Source organism: Beauveria bassiana (genome assembly GCF_000280675.1).
Source record: "Beauveria bassiana ARSEF 2860 unplaced genomic scaffold BBA_S00010, whole genome shotgun sequence".
Lineage (NCBI taxonomy): Eukaryota > Fungi > Ascomycota > Sordariomycetes > Hypocreales > Cordycipitaceae > Beauveria > Beauveria bassiana.
This window is the reverse complement of record NW_007930845.1, coordinates 940737-961182: the sequence shown is the minus strand read 5'-3', so window position 1 is coordinate 961182 and position 20446 is coordinate 940737. Positions and strand designations below refer to the sequence as shown.

Genomic DNA, 20446 nt, shown 5'->3' with positions numbered 1-20446 from the left:
CTGTCGGACCGCACAACGGCGACGACAACAAACTACCAAGGGCGAGGGAACGGCGGCTCGTCTCGAGCGTGGTACCCGGAGTCTGATGGCATCAATTGCCGAGGTAAGCGTTTTTAGAGGCTGGGATGGTGAAAGACTTTAAGTAGTAACAGACGTTAGTTGATAGCGTTGAGAAGAAACTCGACGTCGGTGGCGGTCTCCAAACCGCAAGATTGACAGCAAGCTTAACGGCAATAATAACATCTGGGAGTTCTTGAACCTTTAGGCGACGGCTTAAACTGCAAGATATAGCAGATAAAAGTAACGCCACTCTCGTAAGATTTTGATTACCTTTGGCACATGCACAGAATCTGCAGCCATCAACCTGTGTAAAGCTTGCAGAGCAGATGACTTCAATTCATCTCCAGCGTGGGGCCCTTCACGATGTTCTCTTCAAATGCATTGTTACATCCACTCTATTTATTGTTCCATTACGTATTCTTTTGTTGCAAAGCATTGTCTAATGAGCTTGTAAGTTGGAAAAGAATTCCGTCGCTAGAGCAGAATTTTCCGGGATTACGTATGCTCATAGCATCACAGCGCTATTATCCACTATCGGTATGCAGATTAAGATTGATTAAACTGCACAGAGCTCATCTCTGAGCATGCAGGGTTCGTCAAGGATGTGGTTGTGACCAAAAATCAAATTGCATGTGCGTGCATCTGGCGTCAATGGCAGAGAGTGGCCGGCGAGGCAGAAGACAATGGGCGGATCCGGGCATCGAAAGGCAGATGATCGTGCAGGTTTACTATTCGTCGTGATGAGCGGTAATGTGATACATTAGGGAGCGACGAACGAAATTGGGTGTCTTGATAGATGATGAGCCCGCGCGGTTGGTTGCCCCGCGGGCCATGCATGTCACCCTGTGCGACGCACTGTGTGATACGACGTTCAACGGTAGGTACGCACTGTATTTACCCGCCTACACTAGTGAAAGGCCACGCAATGCAGTCTCGTATTGGAGGAGTATATAACTCGGAACAATAGAATAGAAATAGAAATGTTTCGCTTGGCGACGGTGACTCGTACTCCCAGACGGACCCGGCAGACTCATCATGGGCGAAAATAACACGAGATATCATGACTGGCGTCTGTCTAAGTTACATGATCAGCGAACTTACGGCAGAGGGCATGCGCACGCAATCACTGAGAGGGACCTCGCCGAGCTCGCGTGTGGTGTGGCGTTGTCGCCTTGGAAGGCGACAATTGAGTTTAGAACAAGAAACCGAGTAAAGTTGCGCGCGCCGAAGAGCTGTTCCGACTGGTAAAAAAAACCTACAATCCAAAACGTGCCGCAGCTTTGGAGCATTGAAAGACTGGAGCGACGAGGCAGAGGAGGAGAGGGGGTTATTAGAAGGGGAGGGGTCGCATTACTACCCCCCACCCCCCATTGTGGCTATGCGAGACAGGCCAAAACAGCGTAGACGGTCGAAAAAAACAGTTTGAACACCAGGCACAGGAGCCAAAAAAAAAAAGAAAAAGAGGAGAGGCATCTGAGATGAAACACACGCGCTGGACCATAAAGACGTAGTCATTTAATTTTTTTTCTGGGGAGAGTGGTTCCCTTGTTTTTCCTCTCCCTGAGATTGTGACGAGCGGCCTATCCTTGTCACGCCGGTCCAAACAGAGAAATTTGCGATGCAGATGGCTGCGTCGAGAGTGGAGAATCAATCCTTCTAGGGAAAAAAAGCCAAACGGTATTCTGGAAAAGGAGTTGAGCAGAGACGGAGAACGATACAAGGTTTGTAAATCGCTTGATCGCGTCAAAAGAAGTCCTGATGGAACTCAATACCCCTGGCTGGACGGACCAGCGCAAGATCGGCTCGCCGGACCCTCGCGTGGCGGCCGCGCCGGGTCCCCCTTGCCCCTGGACCAAAAAAAAGCTGGAAGTGAACGAATGCTCTGTGTGATGTGCGTCAAGTCATGAAGGGGGGAGGATCTACGGAGAACTGGTAGCGAGGTACAAGGTGGAGTGGCGGTGATTACAGCAACTTGTCAGGTATTGCCGCAACACTTTTAGCATGGGCAGCACGACCCAAGCTGGCTCCAGTGGGTGGGCCTGCTTTGTGGGCCGCCCTGGCTTGCTGCGTCTGGCTATCGGTTTTGGTACCTGGCAGGTGCGCAGGTGCGGAACCAGTGATGGGCCTATGAGGCGAGCATCAGAGACAAATCTATAGGTACCTGATGGGTGGCAAGGTGGCCCGAATATCCGTACACTTTGTTACTGGTAGTGCTGCACTCTAAATGACCTTGCCGGCCACCTGAATGGCCAACCCATCTGGCGCTAACTTTGTCCCCCCCCGTACAGTCGCTGGTGAGCTTTGGCCTGATGGCGCCGACAAGTCAACAACCTCCCTGGCCTCCCCGTATTGCTGCTCGAGGTTGCAAGTATCACTGGTAACAGTTGTTAGCATAGCTGCACCGGCGCTAACAGTGTCCACCGCAGGCTGGGTATATTGAGGCTGTGCATTGGTTCTCCTTTCATTCCTCCTCGTCGTCACCTTTTTTTGCTTTCCCCAGGCTAGCGCGCTCTCTGCCTGCCCTCTACCTACCTACTCCGTACCATCCACCACACCCCCCTTGGCCTGCGTGTCTTGGGTATTTCATTTCTGGACTCCCTCTCTTTTTCAACCGCCTGCTTTCCTCCTTCCTCCCAATTCTCAAACCCGACGTGTCGGCAGCTTCATTGTTTTCCCCCAACTTCAGTCGTTTTTTACCATTTCAATTCTCCCGCTCTCGCTTTTGGCAACTGCTCCAACCCGCTCCTTGTTGGCAGCTTTTAATTCGATTCGATCGACGACTTCCTCTTCTTACGCTCTCTCCACCATCTGCCGCTTGTAATCTTGACAAACCAGTCACCCCACTCGATTGTCTTGAATTACCATTCACCAAGATCGTGCACATTATTACATCGTTAAGCATTCTATAACATAATCATCATGAAGGGTTTCGCTCTCCTGTCGGCCCTCGCCGCCGTCGGCCTCGTCTCTGGCTCCCCGACCAAGCGTGCCGACCCGACTCCCATCACCATTAAGGGCAACGGTAAGCACATGGATATGGCCCCGCGCCAAGCCACGCCCAGCCCCTTGGCTAACTAGATGACCTCATCAGCCTTCTACAAGGGCAACGAACGCTTTTACATCCGTGGTATCGATTATCAGCCCGGCGGTGACTCTGCCCGTGTCGACCCCCTCGCCGACAAGGAAATTTGCTCCCGTGATATCGAATGGTTCAAGGATCTTGGCGTCAACACCATCCGCGTTTATACCGTGGACAACTCGGCCGACCACACCGAGTGTATGGGCCTTCTCGCCGACGCTGGCATTTACCTTGTCCTTGATGTCAACAACGGTCTCTACTCCCTCAACCGCGCCGCGCCCGCTTTGTCCTACAACGCCGCTTATCTGCAGAGCATCTTCGCCACCGTCGCCGAGTTCGCCAAGTACAAGAACACTCTCGCTTTCTTCTCGGGTAACGAGGTCATCAACGAAAAGGGCAACGAGTTCAACGCCCCTTACATCAAGGCTGTCACACGTGACTTGCGCGCCTTCATCAAGGCACAGAACCTTCGTGCTATTCCGGTCGGTTACTCTGCTGCTGATGTCTCTGAGAGCCGTTTCCAGACTGCCGTGTACATGAACTGTGGTCCTGATGAGGTCCGTTCCGACTTCTTCGCCTTCAACGATTACTCGTGGTGCAACAGCGACTTCAAGACTGCCGGCTGGGACGCCAAGGTTAAGAACTTCACCGACTATGGCCTGCCCCTCTTCCTCTCCGAGTACGGCTGCAACAAGAACACTCCCCGCAAGTTTGACGAGGTCCAGGCTCTGATGAGCAAGGAGATGACGGGTGTCTATTCCGGCGGTATAATGTACGAGTACTCGTACGAGGAGTCCATGTACGGCATCGTCGACATTGATGGCAAGGCTGGCAAGGGCAAGGTCACCAAGCACAAGGGCGGTGCCGAGTACGACAACTTCAAGAAGTCTCTCAAGGACAACGCTGCCCCCAGCGGCGACGGTGGTGCCTCCTCCAACTCGCACTCCTCTTCGTGCCCCGCCAAGAGCTCAGACTGGAACGTCGACCCCAAGCTTCTGCCTGAGATGCCCAAGGAGGCTCAGAAGTACATGAAGGAGGGTGCTGGCAAGGGCCCTGGTCTGTCGGGCTCTGGTTCTCAGACTGCTGGTGACTCTGGTCTCTCCACCAAGAACGTTACCGCTGACGGCAGCGGCTCTAGCGGCAGCAGCAGCGACAAGGATAACGCCGCCGCTCTTTCTGGCTCGTCGATGGTTGGCACCCTGGCCTCTGTCGCCGTTGCTCTCGTCGGTTCCATGCTTCTGTAAAGAGATGGGTGGACTGATGGCTGAAATGAGCTTGAGCGTTTTTTTCATTTCAATTCTACTTCGACGATTCTCGTAATCTCTTGAACAGAATGGGCGCGTGTTTGGACTCTGCGCAGCTGGCGTTGCTGTAAGCAGATGTGTGTATCAGTCTAGATAGCAATGAATATGCTGTGATTTTTTCCTTGACACATGTTTCATAATGCTCGATGCTATCAATATTTGTTCCGACTAACCAGCGGTGGCTCTTGCAGCGATTAGATTCTCCTATCGGCAGGCTGACGTGATGTTGTGTATGGCGTATTGCTGGGAAAAGACACCCTTTTCGTATTGACGGTCTTTGGGTGAGATGATGGGGTCGAATATAACTCGCGGAGGTGGCATCTGGCTACGCGATCAGCTCATTCTCATTGGTGGGAGCAATCATACAGCTTCAGGACCACTCAGACGCGGCGAGGTTGGTAGACACGACAAGTTAGCCCGGCTCGCATCAAGTTGCGCAGTCGGAAGACAAGGAAGCTGAGGGTTTGGGGAAATTGGTGACCAATCCCGGCTACGAACGTGCCGGATATTCATTCGTTTTTGGCAGAGTTTTGGCCCAATGACCGAGCAGAAAAGTATGAATTTCGATTGGTTGTCATTTTTTTTCTTGGTCTCCTATTGCTACATAGTTGCGTGCGCGCGCGCGCGCGCAAATATTCCCCTTTGCAAGTTGAACACGAACTGATTGTCGGGGGTGGGGGGCCCGGCAGTGTGCGGACAAGGCCGGTTGATTGGTTTTTTTTTCTTGTTTTTTGGGCAGCCCGGCGGAAACTCGGAGGGACTGTTTACTGCCAGAGTAAAACATAATATCAAGGGGAAAAGGGACTTTTTGATTCGCTGGAAATGCAAGCACCGGGGTAACTAGGGGCCGGGAAGAAAAGTGGTGTGCTGTAAATAGTGAGTTTGCCGTGCATATGCATTGCATGTCAGCATGGAGAATGGGGTGAGAGAGATTGAAGGTAGAGACTGAAGAGCCGGAGAGAGACATGAGAGAGTGAAAGTCGGTCGCTGTGGGAAGCGAGTGGATAAATATGGAGGATGGTAGGTTGATAGGACAGCAAACCCGAGTTATGTGCAGGATGCTGATGATGGAATATTTGCATCTGACTTGTGTACGGGGCAATGATTGTCGATGATGGGACCTGAATGCTGTCGTCATTGTCATTGCATTCGAGATATGGATCACTTGATAAGTTGATGCATAAGTGGAAGAAAGTTGCATGATCAGGACCCCATTCATGATCCGTCATTGAAGGCCAAAGAAGGACAAGGAGCTGCGGGATTCCAAGGTGCGAGTGTTGCTATTTTATTGGTGGAGGTTAAAAGGGTTCGATTTTGAATCATCGTTTTGTAAACTATTTGCGGCGGGCGCGCGGAGAATGCTCGCTAGATGGAGAACCATGGAGCGCCACCTTTCGGGGCAACATTATTTGGAGCAAAGGAGCTTGGATGATGATTGGAGGTATGACGGTCTTGTCTTGGCAAGAAGTCATAATGAGGCTGGGTTCGCTCTTTCCCCTTCTTCTCCTTCTCCTTCTACTTCTCCTTTTCCTTCTCCTTCTTCTTGTCGGCGTCGGTGCCAGTCTCGGACAGTCGGAGTCACGTTTGCGAATGGATTTGCGATGTGGTGGCACGACGTGATTGTGCAAAGGGGGGAGGCAGCGCTGCCAAGGACGCCATCCTATCTCGCCTCAAGTAAGAGGTTGCGAGAAATGGCGAGTGCCGCCTGCCTGTCCTTACACTTGTTGGAATATTGGCATCCCACCATCCCACCATCACATCAGCGGAACAAAAAGGAAGAGGAAGAAAGGAAGCCAAGGCCTCCCCCGGCCCGCGCAGCTCACACTAAGCCGCTACGGGCATCGTTTCGACGCCACATTGCTGGTTAGCTCCGGGCCGGGCCCTTTTGCTGGATGTGTGTCGCGGTTCCGGGGCAAGTTTGGCTGCTGATGAGGAGCTGGAGCTGTGTACATAACTATGACAAGCTGTAAAGATGATATCTGGTAGAGCGAGTTGTGAGGATTAGTCTGGGCGGTGCTACTTGTGGTGGCACAGAAATCTCATCTCTCTCTGCCTTGCAAAAGGGAGACACGTAGCCCGTCGCGCTCCCGATGCGCGCCAGTGTCGCAGTGCCGTCGATTGCCTAGCAGGAGCTCGATGAAAAGAACTTTTGGGCCTTGCAAGAGAACCACCCGGCTTACTACCTACCGTTGGAACCGGTTCCATGCCCACTAACCAATAATGATCATTGTGGATAAGGCTGCGCCGGGAAAAAGGGGAAGATGGAACCATTTACACCTGACGCAGTGAACAGTAATAATCAAATGGTAGAGTCGCTCGTTGAGTTCCCTTCCTTTTTTTTTTTTTTTTCTTTTGGTGGGAAACTTCTGGTGAGAAACAAGATGATGATCAATGACAAGTTTCAGCTGACAGTTGCGCAACCCGCCTCGCTCGCACAAGCTGGCGTCGAACGAATTAATAAGTAGAGATATTTTTTTCTTCTTGTGTCTCGGCGCGTGCCTCAAGTGTAGCGCATTGTCTTGCCTTTTGAGAGCTGAGCCCTTTTGGTAACGAATCAGTTTCTACTTCCTTGTTCGATGCTTCTGCAGCGACTGCTCTTTTTCATTGTCAATGGCTGTGACTTGCGACCAAAGCCTGCAACATTGGCAGATCACCACACCTCGACAAGAATAATATCAAACGGTTTGTCCCTTTGGGCGCATCGCCCGAAGGGCTTGTGCATTTCGTTGCTCGCTGCGAACCCTGTCTCTTGGTCTGCGGTTTGGTTTGCGTCATTGGCTATTTATTAGGAGCAAGTCACACTCTTTCTTGCCACTGACATGTTTGCCTCACACGTCCTTCTTGTCTTGCTTTTTTTCTCTGGAAAGAAAATATTTTTATTTTCATTTTTATTTTTTAACCGGCCTCCTTTTATTTTGGAGGTTGCTTAGATATACAAAGTAATCGTCTCCTACAGAGCCTCGAACATCAATATATTGGCTCACGGATCTGATACTGGTTGCAAGGCGGGTAACTACAGCTTAAAGGCCCCCTTACATCAGGCCCCCCGTGTTTGGATCTTCAGCACCGCCACCCGCTATATCTTTGGGGTTTGCGCTAGAGAAGCGCTCTTTTTAGGCCCCAGGCCAAGCCCGCCGGACCCCCCTGAAGCTCATCAGGTCAGCAACTCGCTGCCTGCCTGCCAACCTGCCTACCTGCCTGCCTGCCAACTGCACCACTTCGATCCGGCGTGCCGTCACGCCGCAACTTCTTCATCACCCGTTTTCGCGCTGCCTTGGCTACCTTTTTGTCCACTCTTCATCAACGCCTCTTTCTGCTTCCTCATCACCCTCCTTTACCTCTTCTCGTGAGCCTCGCTGGTCTGCCACATATTAGCTCGCCAAGCGAAAGGAAAAAATTACTCTCGCCCCGCTGACAAATATTTTCCACTGGATCATTTCCACCAGACCATTTCCACCAGACCATTTCAGCTCGACGTCACCCACCTGCCCGAGACATTTCCTGACTTTTCCGTCGTCGCTTCTTTCATCTTTGCCGACTTGTGCCTCTCTCATCTGCAGACATCATGTCCTATTACGAGAATGCACAGTGGGCTGCTGGCCAGCAACAGCACCAGCAACCGCATCAGCAACCGCATCAGCACCAGCACCCGCAGAACAACTGGGACCACCAGAGAACTGCCACACCCGTCCGTACTGGTATGCTGTTGACTCGCCTCATGGCCACGCTTTGCCCTACGTTTGCGCCATATTGACCCCTTCTTTAGGTGCCAGTGCTCCCCAACCTCAGGATGACTATGCCTTTTCCTACCAGTTTGATGGTATGTCTCTTCTCTATTGCACTCCCTTCCGACTCTTCCGTACTCTTGATGCATTTTTTCCCTCGGTACCCCTGAGATGGACCCGAGCTCTCTTTGCATCTAGTATCGCTGACCTGTCCACAGAGGTTGATCGCGCCCACGAGAACCTTCAAAAGTCTGGCAAAGGCTATGCAATGGGCGGACGCCGTAAGTATCACAACTGATGCGAACTTGCATTTCCATCACCCGCCCTGCCTCTTGTCCTATACTCATCTCGTGTCGCAGCAGGTCGCGCCCCCCACGGCCAGGCCTCCCGATCTCATTCCGTCAATAACTTTGACGAACCCCGCGGCCCTCCTGGCCCAAACCTCCAAAACTTTTACGCCGCTCAGAGACACCATCAGCCCTCTCGCGGCCCCAACGATGCCGAGCAGGTGATGCAGGCCAAGAGGCGCATGGCCGCCCAGCGCGAACGAGAACTCCGAAACCTCCACACTGAACAGCAATATCAACGAAGTAGGCCACCCTCTGCAGTTTAGCGACTCCCTGAAAGAGAGCAAATACCCAAATAGAACAGCACTGGCCACGAGTGGAACCACATGTTGATACCCATCCTTTCCGCTCGCTGCGTTGGCCCCAGTCGCTTTCTATCACGGCTTGCTTCTCGTATCCTCTAAATCCAGGGGCCAGCGCCTGTGATTGTCTCTTGCTTTGAGTGTTATCGACTAACGCACCGTCTCCGTAGCTGTTCTTGCTGATACCCCGCACACTACTGCCGCCAACAACGTCACCAACGTTGCCAACGTCAACAATGCCAACGCCAATGCCAACGCCGGCAGCAACAGCAAGCACATGTCCGAGGAAGAGACTCGCGAGCTGATTGCCCGCCAACGCAGTGCTCTGTATGGAGAGGGTCCGTTTGCTGACAAGACGAGCTACGTCGATGAGAGCGGCAACATTCGCAAGGGAGTTCCCGGTCCCAGCGGCGCTTCCAGCCTTCGCGGCGCTTCTCCCATGACTTTCGACGGCATGGGCCGCCCACCTGCTGATGTCGGTACACCCACCTCTGCGAATGACCACGCCCCCGGCCAGAGCGAGTTGAGCCCCCGTCCCAACAGCACTGCCAGCCCACAGACCGCCGCCCCCACCAACAAGGTCTTTGACAACGCTGTCGGTATCCAGAGCCGTACCAGCACCTCTAGCCCTACAGGTGCCTCTCCTCCGCGCGACCTGGCCCCTGGATCCAAGCCTGGTCAGCAGGGCGCTACTGTCGCTCCCATTGGTACTCGTCCCGTCGGCACCCCTACCTCAGGAGCTCAGGCCAAGCGTTCCACCACCCCTCTTGCCACCTCTGGCGGCTGGGGTCGCGGCAACGGTGTATGGGGCCAGAGCTCTTCTGGTCTCGGTGCTCAGGCCAGCGTTTGGGGCTAATCAATTGCCCGTCTATATCTAACTGGAGTTTGGGATGTTTCCCATTTTTTTCTGTCACGGCAAATTGAAAAGGGTGGCGCTACATTATTGTTTTGTTTCTGAAGACTTTGGCGCAGGGAAAACTTTGGACGACGATTGGGTCGGACCAGTACATCAAACGGCGCCAACATCAAAGATCTGGGAAAGTTTTTATCTGGCAAAGGGGTTCATACTTAATTGCGGCATATCGCACCGATGGCACCGTGTGGCATCTATGGGGCGATTGGAGGATACGTGTGGCTATATACCAAGGATCTGGACTTACGGGACGAGGCACGGCAGGTTATGGCCTCGCGACAGGGCATCCATTCGGGAGTTTGTTGTTGCTTTTTGGCACGGCTTTGGGGATTGGCAATCAGAGTGGCATTGCCCACTGATCACGGCGCACTTGTTTTCGTGGTTATGGAAAGTTTATTCGGCATATACGATGGAGCAACTTTACAAACGGTTCTTCGTATCAGCGGTTAGGCGAGGCAAGATGCGACTCGCAAGGGGACAGCAAATTGGAATCGGCGTTTTGAAACTGGTGGGCGCACACAAATTCGCGTGTGCGTGTATTCGCCGAGGACGGCAATCATACTCATACCCCTCCTAGCATGGTTTCCATCAGCGATGATTATTGGTGATTTCTTACAGGGAAGGATCGATGCGCTATTGCGCATGAGCGCACAAAAATAACAAGGCGAGGGGAAGAACTGCATGGTCAGCAGTCACATTTGTGGCATGCGTTGGGCGATGTGCAGACAAGGGAGAATGGGGAAGAAGGAAAAGGACAAGGTTGTCCTTGGGCTGTTGAGCTATATGGATATTTCTCAACTCATTTCTTTGCGTTCTGAGATGTTTGGTGTTTTCGATTGCGATAATGGGAAGAGAGGGCAAGGGCTGCAGAAGGTTCGGCCGGTTGGGATCGGAGTTTGCTTTATTGACTGAGTTTCTTTCTATATCTCCATTTTAATCAGACCGCAACTTGAAATATATTGGGAGTTTTTGCTTTAATGATGAATGGATGGGATGAAATTGGCGAGTCATGGCAGTGGTATCTGAAATGTAGATGGCTAGTCTAATGTACAAGATCTTTACATGTAGCAGTCTACATGTAGAAGTATTCAATGGAGAAACACAAGCATGTCCCGACGTCAAAATGTGTCGCGTCAAGTAACTGCAGGTGGAAATTGTAATCAATTTGGTTGGTATCTCGTGAAAGTGGTATTTGAAACGTAAATGACTTATTCTAATGTACAAAGTGTTTACACGGTGCAACGGTCGATGGGGAAAAGACAAACATGTGCAACGTCTAGACGTCTCCGGTAGAAAACAGCTCGAGATGGATATTGTCTGAATTGACGCCATTGCCCTTTAATTCGTCTCTGACCTGCACCATCCAATCCTTGGGGCCGCAGAGAAAGTACTGGGCGTCGGGCTTCTCCAGCGGCAGGACATTATCAGCGACCAGCTTGGACACGTCGAAGCGGCCCTTGTAGTCGTAATCGTGGCCATGCTTGTCCGTCTCGGCCACGTTGCTGAGAAAGACCTTTGCGGTGACGTTTGCGTTTGCGTCGGCGGAAGCCTGGCGGATGTGCTCGCCGTAGCAGACGGCGTTGGCGTGGCGGGCCGAGTGCGCCCAGGTGACGGGGCGCGGGGCGGCGGCGACGTTGTCGTTGATGCTGTTGGCGCCGCGAATGGCGTCGAGCATGGAGAGGAGCGGCGTGGCGCCGACGCCCGCGGAGAGGAGGACGACGTGGGCGTCGGGACTAATCTTGGCGGCGTCAAAGACAAACTCGCCGCGCGGGGAGCTGAGCTGCACCGTGTCGCCGACCTGGTACTCGGCGTGCAGGCGGTTGCCGACGATGCCGGCGATGCTGCCGGCAGCCAGGTCCTTGACGTCGGAGGGGTCGGCGCCGGCCGTGTTGGGCTCCTGCTTAATGGTGACGCGGTAACACTCGGCGCCAGACGGGCCCGGCGGGCCGGCGCTCAGGCTGTACTGGCGGCTCTGCAGCAAGCCGCCGAGCTCGCGGATCGGAATCTGCACGCTGACGTACTGTCCCGGCAAAAACGGCGGCAGCGGCTTGCCGTCGGCGGGCTTGAGGTAGAAGCTGACGACGCCCTCGGAGACGTTTTCTTTTTTCGCTATGACAAAGTCGCGCCAGTCCTGCCAGGCGCCCGGCTCCTCGTAGAGCTGGCGCTCGCGGCCGATGAAGACGTCGGCGAGCTGGGCGTAGGCGGCCTTCCAGGCGTCTGCGACTTCCGGGGTCAGGGCGTCGCCGAGGACCTCGGCAAAGGCGCCGACGAGGTGCTCGCCGACAATGGCGTACTGCTCCGGGCGGACAAAGAGCGAGGCGTGCTTGTGGGCGATGCGCTCGACGGCGCTGGTCAGGCGCGGGAGGTCGTCAATGTAGCTGGCGTAGGCGAGGACGGAGGCGCCGAGGGCGGCTTGCTGGGCGCCGGTGGCCTGGTTGCGCAGGGAAAAGTAGTTTTTGAGCTCCGGGTGCGCGGTGAGCATGTTGACGTAGAAGATGCGCGTGATGCGGTCGCCTTGGTCCTTGAGGATGGCGGCTGTGGACTTGACAATGTCAATCTGGGACTGGGTGAGGGCCATGGCGGCGGCGGCGGTGGTGGTGTGAAAGGAGGAGGAGGAGAGGTGGAGGGGCTTGAGATTTGCGATGCGCCGAGTCAGAGGCGCAAATCGAAACATGTATTGGAAGCAGACTGCTTCTTTGTATAAACCGCGAGTTTGTGGTGGTCGCGGTTGTTGGTGTAAGTGGTTGGAGGAGGTGGTGGGTGTAGAGACGGATTGTATGAGAATCGGATGGGGTTATCTAACAACTTTATATATATACGCATAGATGTGTGTGTGTGTGTGTGTGTGTGTGTAACTATGTACACGGAAACAAACGATGCAAAAATCCACCGCGGAGAAGGCGGAAAAAGCCAAGCAACAATGCCTTGCATGACCTTTTTGCTCACGGAGGACCCTGCCGACCGCAAAAAAGACAAGGGGCCGGGCGGGCCAGGGGGCCAATGAGATGAGCCTGAAAGCTAATGGAGGCGAGTCCAAAGTCGGGAAAGGGCAAAAATAAAAATAAAAATAAAAGGAAATAAGCTTCCAACAGGGGAGACATCGAAAACGGCCCGCCGCAAAAAAAGAATGGAAGTGGACTGATTTGTTGCTGGTGGTTCGGCATTTTGGGTGGAGACGCTGCTGCCGGCGCGAGTCGGGGACAATGGCCGGGACACAAGCCTTGGCGAGTCTGCGACCAGCAGCTGACTGGTAAAACATTTTCAACTGAAAATGTCTTGTACCGCAATACGTTTTGAGTGAATAGGGCCGCTGTCAAGTTGACAGATTATAACTGTCGTCTTTAAAAAGGATGATGTCGACGCCGTGCATATGCGTGTCTCTGACGGGTATTGGAAAGTTGACTATGCGGAACAACCGCACGCCACAGCCGGCATACGGCTCAAACACAGGGAGGGCGCGCCGGGTTGTCGCATCCGTTCCCGCTCTATCCGCCGCTTGGCTCAGGTCGGGGGCAAGATGTGCCAGCAGCCGCTTGCCAATCAGCCGCTCTTCTTTTGATTTAGACTCTTTTGGTTTAACTAAGCATTTTCCACGTGTTTTTCAGTTGGGCACCGAAAACCGATTTGCTCACTAGACAGACGACCTCTCCCAGTGCCCGACATTACCAATTACTAAAACGCATCAAAGGGGTAAGAAAAAAAAAAAAGGCAATCGTCATGGAGAATGCCATGACTCTTGCGCCTGACAGAGCTCACTAGTCTATTCTAGAAGGCATTGCGGTCGCCTGGCGCGGAAAGTGAGCCGACTTTTTTTTTTTCCTCGTCTGTGGCCCTGCAGCACATCTCCGGGGAGATGCCTCGATTTGCATCGGAGATTCGCGGACGGCAATCCCTTTTGGTCGGGCATGCTAGGTAATAAACTGATGAAACTCGGCAACGCTTGCAAAGGGCCCCTCGTGACTGGGTATTGATTGGAGACTTGCATGACGATGAAAGCTGAAAATAGCTCATGCGAAATAACACCACTATTCTTCTTCTCTTTTTCTTTTGTTTTTTAAAAGCATCTTGGCCCCCTTGCCCGTAGTCTAAAATCAAGAGTGGCAGGCCAATGGTCGGTCGCTGATCCCCATTGTGAGCCACTTCTCGCCCGCGGAGACTAAACTGGTTTGGGATGGGACGATGAAAAAAAAAAGCTTTGACGCGCAGGCCCTCAAAGTTCCCCAGTCACAATCATGGGCTTATTTAAAGAAAGTGTGAGAAGCATGTGGACAAATGTTTGTGGATTGAAGAATGCATCTCCGATGAAGATGAGAATAATGCCGCAGATTACGAACCCATTTTACGCGAAAAGTGAACCTTGATGCGAATAAAAAAGACATGTAAACAAAGGTATTTGTCAGTTACGTATTTATACTTGCGAACCTGAAACTGCCATCAACAAGCCCAGTTCGAGTGATGGGCATCCGGCACAGCTACGGATAGCCCCGTGGCTGCTTCCGTCACGACGTCAGTCAGTCCAGTCCAAGTGTTATTACCAGCACACGCCAAAAAATAATCTTGAGATGGGAAATAAGAATCTGCGGCGCCGTCCCGCAGGCTGCGCTGCTGCCCGTTCACCGCCACCCGTGGGCCAAGAGTCGAAGACAGCGGGATGCTGCTGTGGCCGTCGCGCCGGCGTGTCTTCTTCTCCTGGCCCGGCGGCGGCCCTCTAGTTGGCGGCGCGTCCGGAAGGAGTAGGAGGAGGAGGAGGAGCAGCAGCCCTCTGCCGGCCCAGATTGCGTCAGGGGTTCATCTCGTCCAAACGTGTCGCCTGTGCTCGTTGTGCGCGTCTTGTCCGGGCTGAGCCACAGCCGACCACTGGCGAAGCTCGCTCCGGTAGTTGATCTTGGCGTCCTGTGTCCAGCGCCGCCGCCGCCGCCGCCGCGCCCCAGCGACACTACAGCCGGGTCACCATCCGCCCAACAGCACCATATCTGACGAAAATCTGTTTTGCGAGCCTCTGCACCGTCGCTGTCTTGCGGTGGCTCGCCACGTTCAATGATGGATATGTAATGATGGATACGTACGGCCCCCGTTGATGTGGTTTGTTTACACCGTCCGGGCTTGCTCGGCCGCGCCAGGCGACGGGATGCGCCTGAGCACCCCCGCCCCGCCAGCCCGCCCATTCACCGCGATCTTCACCGACTCTGCACCATTCGCCATGAGTCGATACTAGCGCGGCACAATCTCTTCAAACCCTTACTTTCAACTAAACTATAGGGAGCATTGAAAAAAAAAAGAAGTAAAAAAAAAAGATCTGCGTCTTCCTACAGCAGGGTGGCCAAGTTTGGGGCCATGTCCGAGTGCTTAGATGGAGAAACAGGCTAATGCCAACAACTCGCATATTCAGGTCGTTCTGTCTTTCAAGTAGTTGGTGCCCTAGATTGAAGAACTCGAACTAAAACAGACCGGGAAAACTCATTTGGAGTCTAGCAAGGATCAAGGTGGCAAGCTTTTTGATCCTCGGGCGCTGTAAACGGTTGGAACTATCAATAAGCGATTCCGGAGCAAGTGCTTTGCGGCCGTTCGCATAGTGACGATTGCCATGGCGCTCTTCAAAGCTATTCGAAACACAGTTCCGTGAATCCAGGCTCTGAGGACGGATGTCCAATGGTCGGCCACTTCGTCACTAGCACAGCAAATTAAGAGACCGGTACGACCATGGCGTCACGTCAAAGCTCATTCACCCGCGCCAACTTGATGGTGATACTCGGGGCAACTTGCATAAGCGCGTAGTCATCAGCAGCTGTGCATTTATGCAGCTTTGCAAGCTCGTGTTTTGTGCCGAGGCTATCCGCCATCCCACGTTGACAGACCCGACACTTTCATCTTCGAAATCGCAATGGCTGCAATTCATTGCATGTCTCTTGGTCTACTTCAAGTGGTTTGGTGTACAGATACATAATACAACGCCTAATATCCCGGCGTACAAAAAAGTTTGTGTGTCAAAAGCAACGCTATGCCCCTCGTATCAGACGGAAAGCATAATTCCCTTTCCTTTCTTGTTCCTCAGGGCAAGTAAAAGTATATGTAAAATGGCGCCGAGATTCAAGTTTGCTTTTTCCCTTTCCCTGGATAGTGTCGGTCGTCTTCTCCGTTCGACCGTGGTGATGCAAGCCTTCGCGAATATCTATTCAAGTCGTAATTTGTTCAAATCAGTGGTGTGGTGAGTGTCTGAATGCGCATCGATAGCGTCGTCATCGATTTCTCAATAATTGCTTTATTTATGCAATGGCAGCGTTTTCGGGAGGAGGCAGAGGCGCCTAGATCACGTTAGTACATGCAGTCCAGGGACATTGACAGCTGGGCGCATTTTTCATACCTCTAGCTTGGTGTTGCCAGCCATCATCTTGCCAAACGCGATGCCGACACCCTCGATAACGGCCAGCAGCACCGCACAGCCAATGGCGCCGTTGCGCGCCGACTTGAAACCACCGCGCATGGCCAGCGAGCCACCAGTGAGGAAACCGGCCGTAATGGCATTCCACGGGTCCTCCTTCTGGCGGAAGCCCTTGACCGCGCAGTCGAATGTGCTGAAGAGACCGCCCCAGACGCCAAAGTTGCCGCCCAGGACGGGCGCGCGCATCTTGATGGCCGTCAGCGCGCCGATTCGCCGCTCGCCGTAGGGGCTGTTGCGAAAGCCCTTGATGCCGTGCCAGATGGTACCGCCGACAGCCTGCCAATACATGTCAGTTTTTCTTGTGCGACTCGAAATCGCTGCGCTGCGAATCTGCGAAAACGTACACCCATGGAAAAGGCACCGCCGAAATCATTCAAGATGACCCAGGGGCAAGGGTCTCGTCCATGATCCATCGCCATTGCGGAGTGTGTATAAAAAGTATTATTATTAAAAAAAGGCGTCAAAACAAAAAAGGGCTCAGGACAAAAAAGAAGCACAAGAGCCGCGTTTGCCGGGGTTAATGGGGAGGGAGTGGATTGGCTGCTCTGAAGCTCAAGATGACGGAACAGATTCTTTTTCCTTCTTTCCTGAGCATCCCGATGCACGTGACTCAATCTTTTTGCTGGACATTTTTGCGGGCCCCTGGCAGCGGGCCGGTTGGCGGCAGAAGTCAAAGCACAGAAGCTGCTAAATAGTAAAATACCACGTACTAACTAAAAATAGGATAGTAGCAAGTAAATACTTTAAACCCTACCTAGTTAGGTATGCATACTAATGAATTAATTCAGCACCTGCCGTGCCGTCACAGACAATTCTTATAAATGTTCACTTTTGACGTTGTCTGGACTCGTTAGAAAGTCAACAACCATGACACCACAATTTAATTTATCATCAATCGGCACACATTCAAGAAATCGTAACTATTGGTGCGTTCTAATGTATACTTTGGCTCTGCTAAGCGTTTGCTAATTATTTACGTCCGATGGCAGTGATCTGATATGGGACTCCAAGTGTGGAGTGTGGAGTAGAACGTGGCGTGGCGAGCCTCGTGCGAGGCTATGGAAGCTTGACTAGAACATTGCTTCGTTGAGTTAAACACTGCTGCCAATTTGTATCTTGGCCGTGAATAGCACATGCGCTCGAGATTATACCGTTTCGCCGGCAGGACATATCGAGGTTGGACCAGCCTTACAGAGGTAAGTGCTTGCTATGGAGGCGGTAGACCAACATGACTTACATGCAGGACAGACTACGCTGTCGGCCCACACCGTCCACACACTGACACATGAAAAGAACGGCGAAAGCGGCAGACAATACGGCCATTGAGGGACGAAATCTCTATTAGACCAAAATTATGTTTCAAGAGGAAGTTATGGCGAACGAGAGAACGACATTTCAAGAACTGGGCACTGCCAAACGGTTCGCTCCCGAGTCAATCCACAATTGAACGCATCCATTGTTAGAGCTTGCTTTCCCCAAATTCACTGTGTGGCATTATGCAATGGTCTGGTGTAATATTGGTAGAGAAGCCAGAAAACTAAATTCATCAAATATATTGCAGGTATCTACGCCATAGGTGATTTTTGTGCAATTTAGCTTGGGTGAACAAGACTAAAGCCATTCAATCAAGAGTACAGGCCTGCGTGACTTGCCAGCTGGTTCACAAAAGCCAAAATATGGAATAGCAGATCTTGAAGCCCGTGAATACAGCGCAGCTTGGATCGATTATAAGCGACAGCATAGAATGGTTGAGTATGGCCGTGTACAGCCAGACGCGTGGCAGCATGAGCGCCCATTGTCCCCAGCGACCGCAGCGGCGTGTCAGCGGCTTGAGTGCCCAACCTGCGTAGAGTTCGAGGCCAGGATGGCTCTCGCGCCAGACGAGGTATGGAATCATGAGGATGAAGATTAAGGAGATACCATTGGGGAGAATAGCAGGGAATTCGGGGTGTGCATCTCGCTCGGGCAGCATGCGAAATGTGGTCGCTACGTCGATTCCGAGGAGCCACAGGCAAAAGGTTTCAAGGCGTGCAAACGGACGCAGAAGAACAGTCGCGATGGTAAAGGCCAGTCGAAGATTGGCTTCGAATGCGGTTTCTTCCATGGCGTAAAACGAAAATAATAGGGTAGGGGTGACGCGGATGGGAAGAATAGCGAAAGGTCCGTACTGATTCTTGTGTTTGGAGAGCGACTGTATGTTCACGGGTGATGTCGAATGTAGGAGTAACGCGCCGTAAATGTAGTCAGTGGGGAACAGAAGAAAGTTTACAGATGGAATTTTTGGCAAAATGTAAATGTTTTTCTAAAAGGCAGAAAAAAAAGCCACCATTGTGGCACAACCACAAAAGCTACAAACGAAGGCGGCGCCTGGGGAGGCGCGCTTGAACAAGGCGATCAAGGCGCTAGGCGTGTATCGAGGGCGCCTGCAAATATTTTCGAGCACATGGACAGGTGGGTTATTAAAGTAGATTTAGCAATGAGAAACAGTCTTCAATTTAGAAACGCGGCCTTAGCTATCCAACCCATGAGCAGAACATACCAAACCCAGCAATAATACCAAGGACGGGCTTACTTGTATGCTTTCTTAATACGGCCTCCTTGTGTCAGCCTGACAGACTTCTCACCAGGTTTGCGATGAAGATCCCGCCGGCGGGGCCCTCGAATCGCTCGGATGCTCGCAGCAATCTCGGCAATCTCAGCTTTTTGCTCTTCCTCAATCTGTCGGCCAGACGTCCGTACCGCTTCCTCGTCATTAGAGCTTCGCGCTTCCTTAACCTGACGGCCGGACGTCGGCACCGCTTCCTCGTTATCAGAACTGTCTAATCCTACAATCGTTGTTCCATTTTCCTTCCAGACCGTATCGCCGGCTAGGCTTGGTGTGTCGTCATCATCTGCGTGCTGGTCCGTTGCCACGCCCCAAAAAGCTTGTCCTGACTCGGTAACAAAAATACTCGCCTTCAACGGACTTGCCTCCCGGTACGTTGATCCGAATAGGCCTCGTCCTTGCTCGTTTTCAGAGTTTCGCAATCCACCAGCCTCCAATGTACTTGGCTGCCAGGCCGCTGTGCCAAATAGTCGTCGGTAAGTTTCCGCGTTATATCCACCTCGTACTGTCTTGGATTCAGAGCTGCGCGCTCTAGAATCACTCACTGTACTTGTCTCCCGCGGCAACATGCCGAAGAGGCCTCGTCCAAACGGATTATCAGACTTCCGCGCTTCACCAGCCTCCAATGTACTTGGCTTGGTGTGCGTTGTGCCGATTGGGTCCCCGAATCTGACTCGTCTTTCGATTTGCGTTCCGAGCGAAAGACTTAGGCCGTCCCAATCCTTCACCGTTGCCACCAACTTCTGCACCGGCTCCGAGAGATTTCCAGAGAGATTCTTCAGGTCCCGACGGAATGCCACGCTTGGCATTTCAATCTTGGTGGAAGGAAAACCATTCTGACTGTGACGACTGAATAATCGCTCTGCTGCCAGTGCAGCCACAACTTCCCAAGACCAATTCAGAGGCGGAGTATCAGAGCCATGCGGCGCTTTGGTGTTACAGATTTTGGAAACATCAACAGGCTGCCGGATGGTCACGATGTGTTCGATTTCCCATGTCAATTCCATAGCCAGCAGGCAGGCGGGGTGACCGTTGCCCCATGGCTCTTCCGGCCTTGGGCCATCCTCTGGCCATTCTCTGTTCCAGATTCCCCATCTTTGCCACTGGTCAACCACCCACTTGCGGGCGACCTTGGTCTGTGATTCTGTGTCCCCAAACATACTCTGCTCGATTTGCGACGCGAGCCATTCTTGCTTTTGCTGATATTGTCGCAGCTCAACCGAGTAGTCGAATCGATTTCGTGGTGTGTCAGCCGACCCATGGTTGTTCAACTTGATCCCGGGTCCAGCAGCGACATAGTTTGACAGATATGGCGGTCGCGAGGGCGGATCAGGCTGTGGACCCTTTGTAAATGTAAATGGTTTATTGCTCTCGTTTAACATGACGATTCATTAGATATGTCGATGGTAAGTGTAGTCTTCCTCAGTGAGGTGCGCGAACCGCCTTTATATTGCACAGCGAACAAGAGCTGGACGCACATTGTCGGAATACTGTGCCGCACACTGTCGGGATACTGTGCCGCACACTACAGCGCCACAGCGCGTATGTGTACCTAATAATAATTGTACCTAGATGCAAAGTGATATAGGTCCTCGGCGGCTAGCGAGACTGACGTTGGGCTACGGTTACGTATTCAATTCCCAGACATCCTCAGGGTCTCAGGTTCAGTCCT

At 52.6% G+C, this 20446-nt stretch overlaps 5 protein-coding genes across 5 annotated transcripts; 2 read left to right on the top strand and 3 right to left on the bottom strand.

Annotated features, from left to right (window-relative positions):
• Window positions 1-2979: 2979 nt before the first annotated feature.
• BBA_04640 (glucanosyltransferase-like protein) lies at window positions 2980-4383 on the top strand (the record flags this gene model as incomplete). The annotated part of the gene is made up of 2 exons (XM_008599737.1): window positions 2980-3082; window positions 3152-4383. The coding sequence occupies 2 exons, from the start codon at window positions 2980-2982 to the stop codon at window positions 4381-4383; spliced, it is 1335 nt and encodes a 444-aa protein (XP_008597959.1).
• A 3625-nt stretch (window positions 4384-8008) lies between these two features.
• Window positions 8009-9673, top strand: BBA_04639 (uncharacterized protein; the record flags this gene model as incomplete). The annotated part of the gene is made up of 5 exons (XM_008599736.1): window positions 8009-8141; window positions 8210-8263; window positions 8387-8449; window positions 8528-8758; window positions 8988-9673. The coding sequence occupies 5 exons, from the start codon at window positions 8009-8011 to the stop codon at window positions 9671-9673; spliced, it is 1167 nt and encodes a 388-aa protein (XP_008597958.1).
• A 1333-nt stretch (window positions 9674-11006) lies between these two features.
• On the bottom strand, window positions 11007-12308 carry BBA_04638 (flavohemoglobin-like protein; the record flags this gene model as incomplete). Its single annotated transcript, XM_008599735.1, has 1 exon — window positions 11007-12308. The coding sequence occupies one exon, from the start codon at window positions 12306-12308 to the stop codon at window positions 11007-11009; it is 1302 nt and encodes a 433-aa protein (XP_008597957.1).
• A 3685-nt stretch (window positions 12309-15993) lies between these two features.
• Window positions 15994-16588, bottom strand: BBA_04637 (Mitochondrial import inner membrane translocase subunit TIM17; the record flags this gene model as incomplete). Its single annotated transcript, XM_008599734.1, has 3 exons — window positions 15994-16032; window positions 16092-16445; window positions 16514-16588. The coding sequence occupies 3 exons, from the start codon at window positions 16586-16588 to the stop codon at window positions 15994-15996; spliced, it is 468 nt and encodes a 155-aa protein (XP_008597956.1).
• Window positions 16589-17829: 1241 nt separating this feature from the next.
• Window positions 17830-20156, bottom strand: BBA_04636 (uncharacterized protein; the record flags this gene model as incomplete). Its single annotated transcript, XM_008599733.1, has 3 exons — window positions 17830-18471; window positions 18526-18592; window positions 18742-20156. 3 exons carry the CDS (start codon window positions 20154-20156, stop codon window positions 17830-17832), a joined length of 2124 nt encoding a protein of 707 aa, XP_008597955.1.
• Between the last annotated feature and the right edge of the window lie 290 nt (window positions 20157-20446).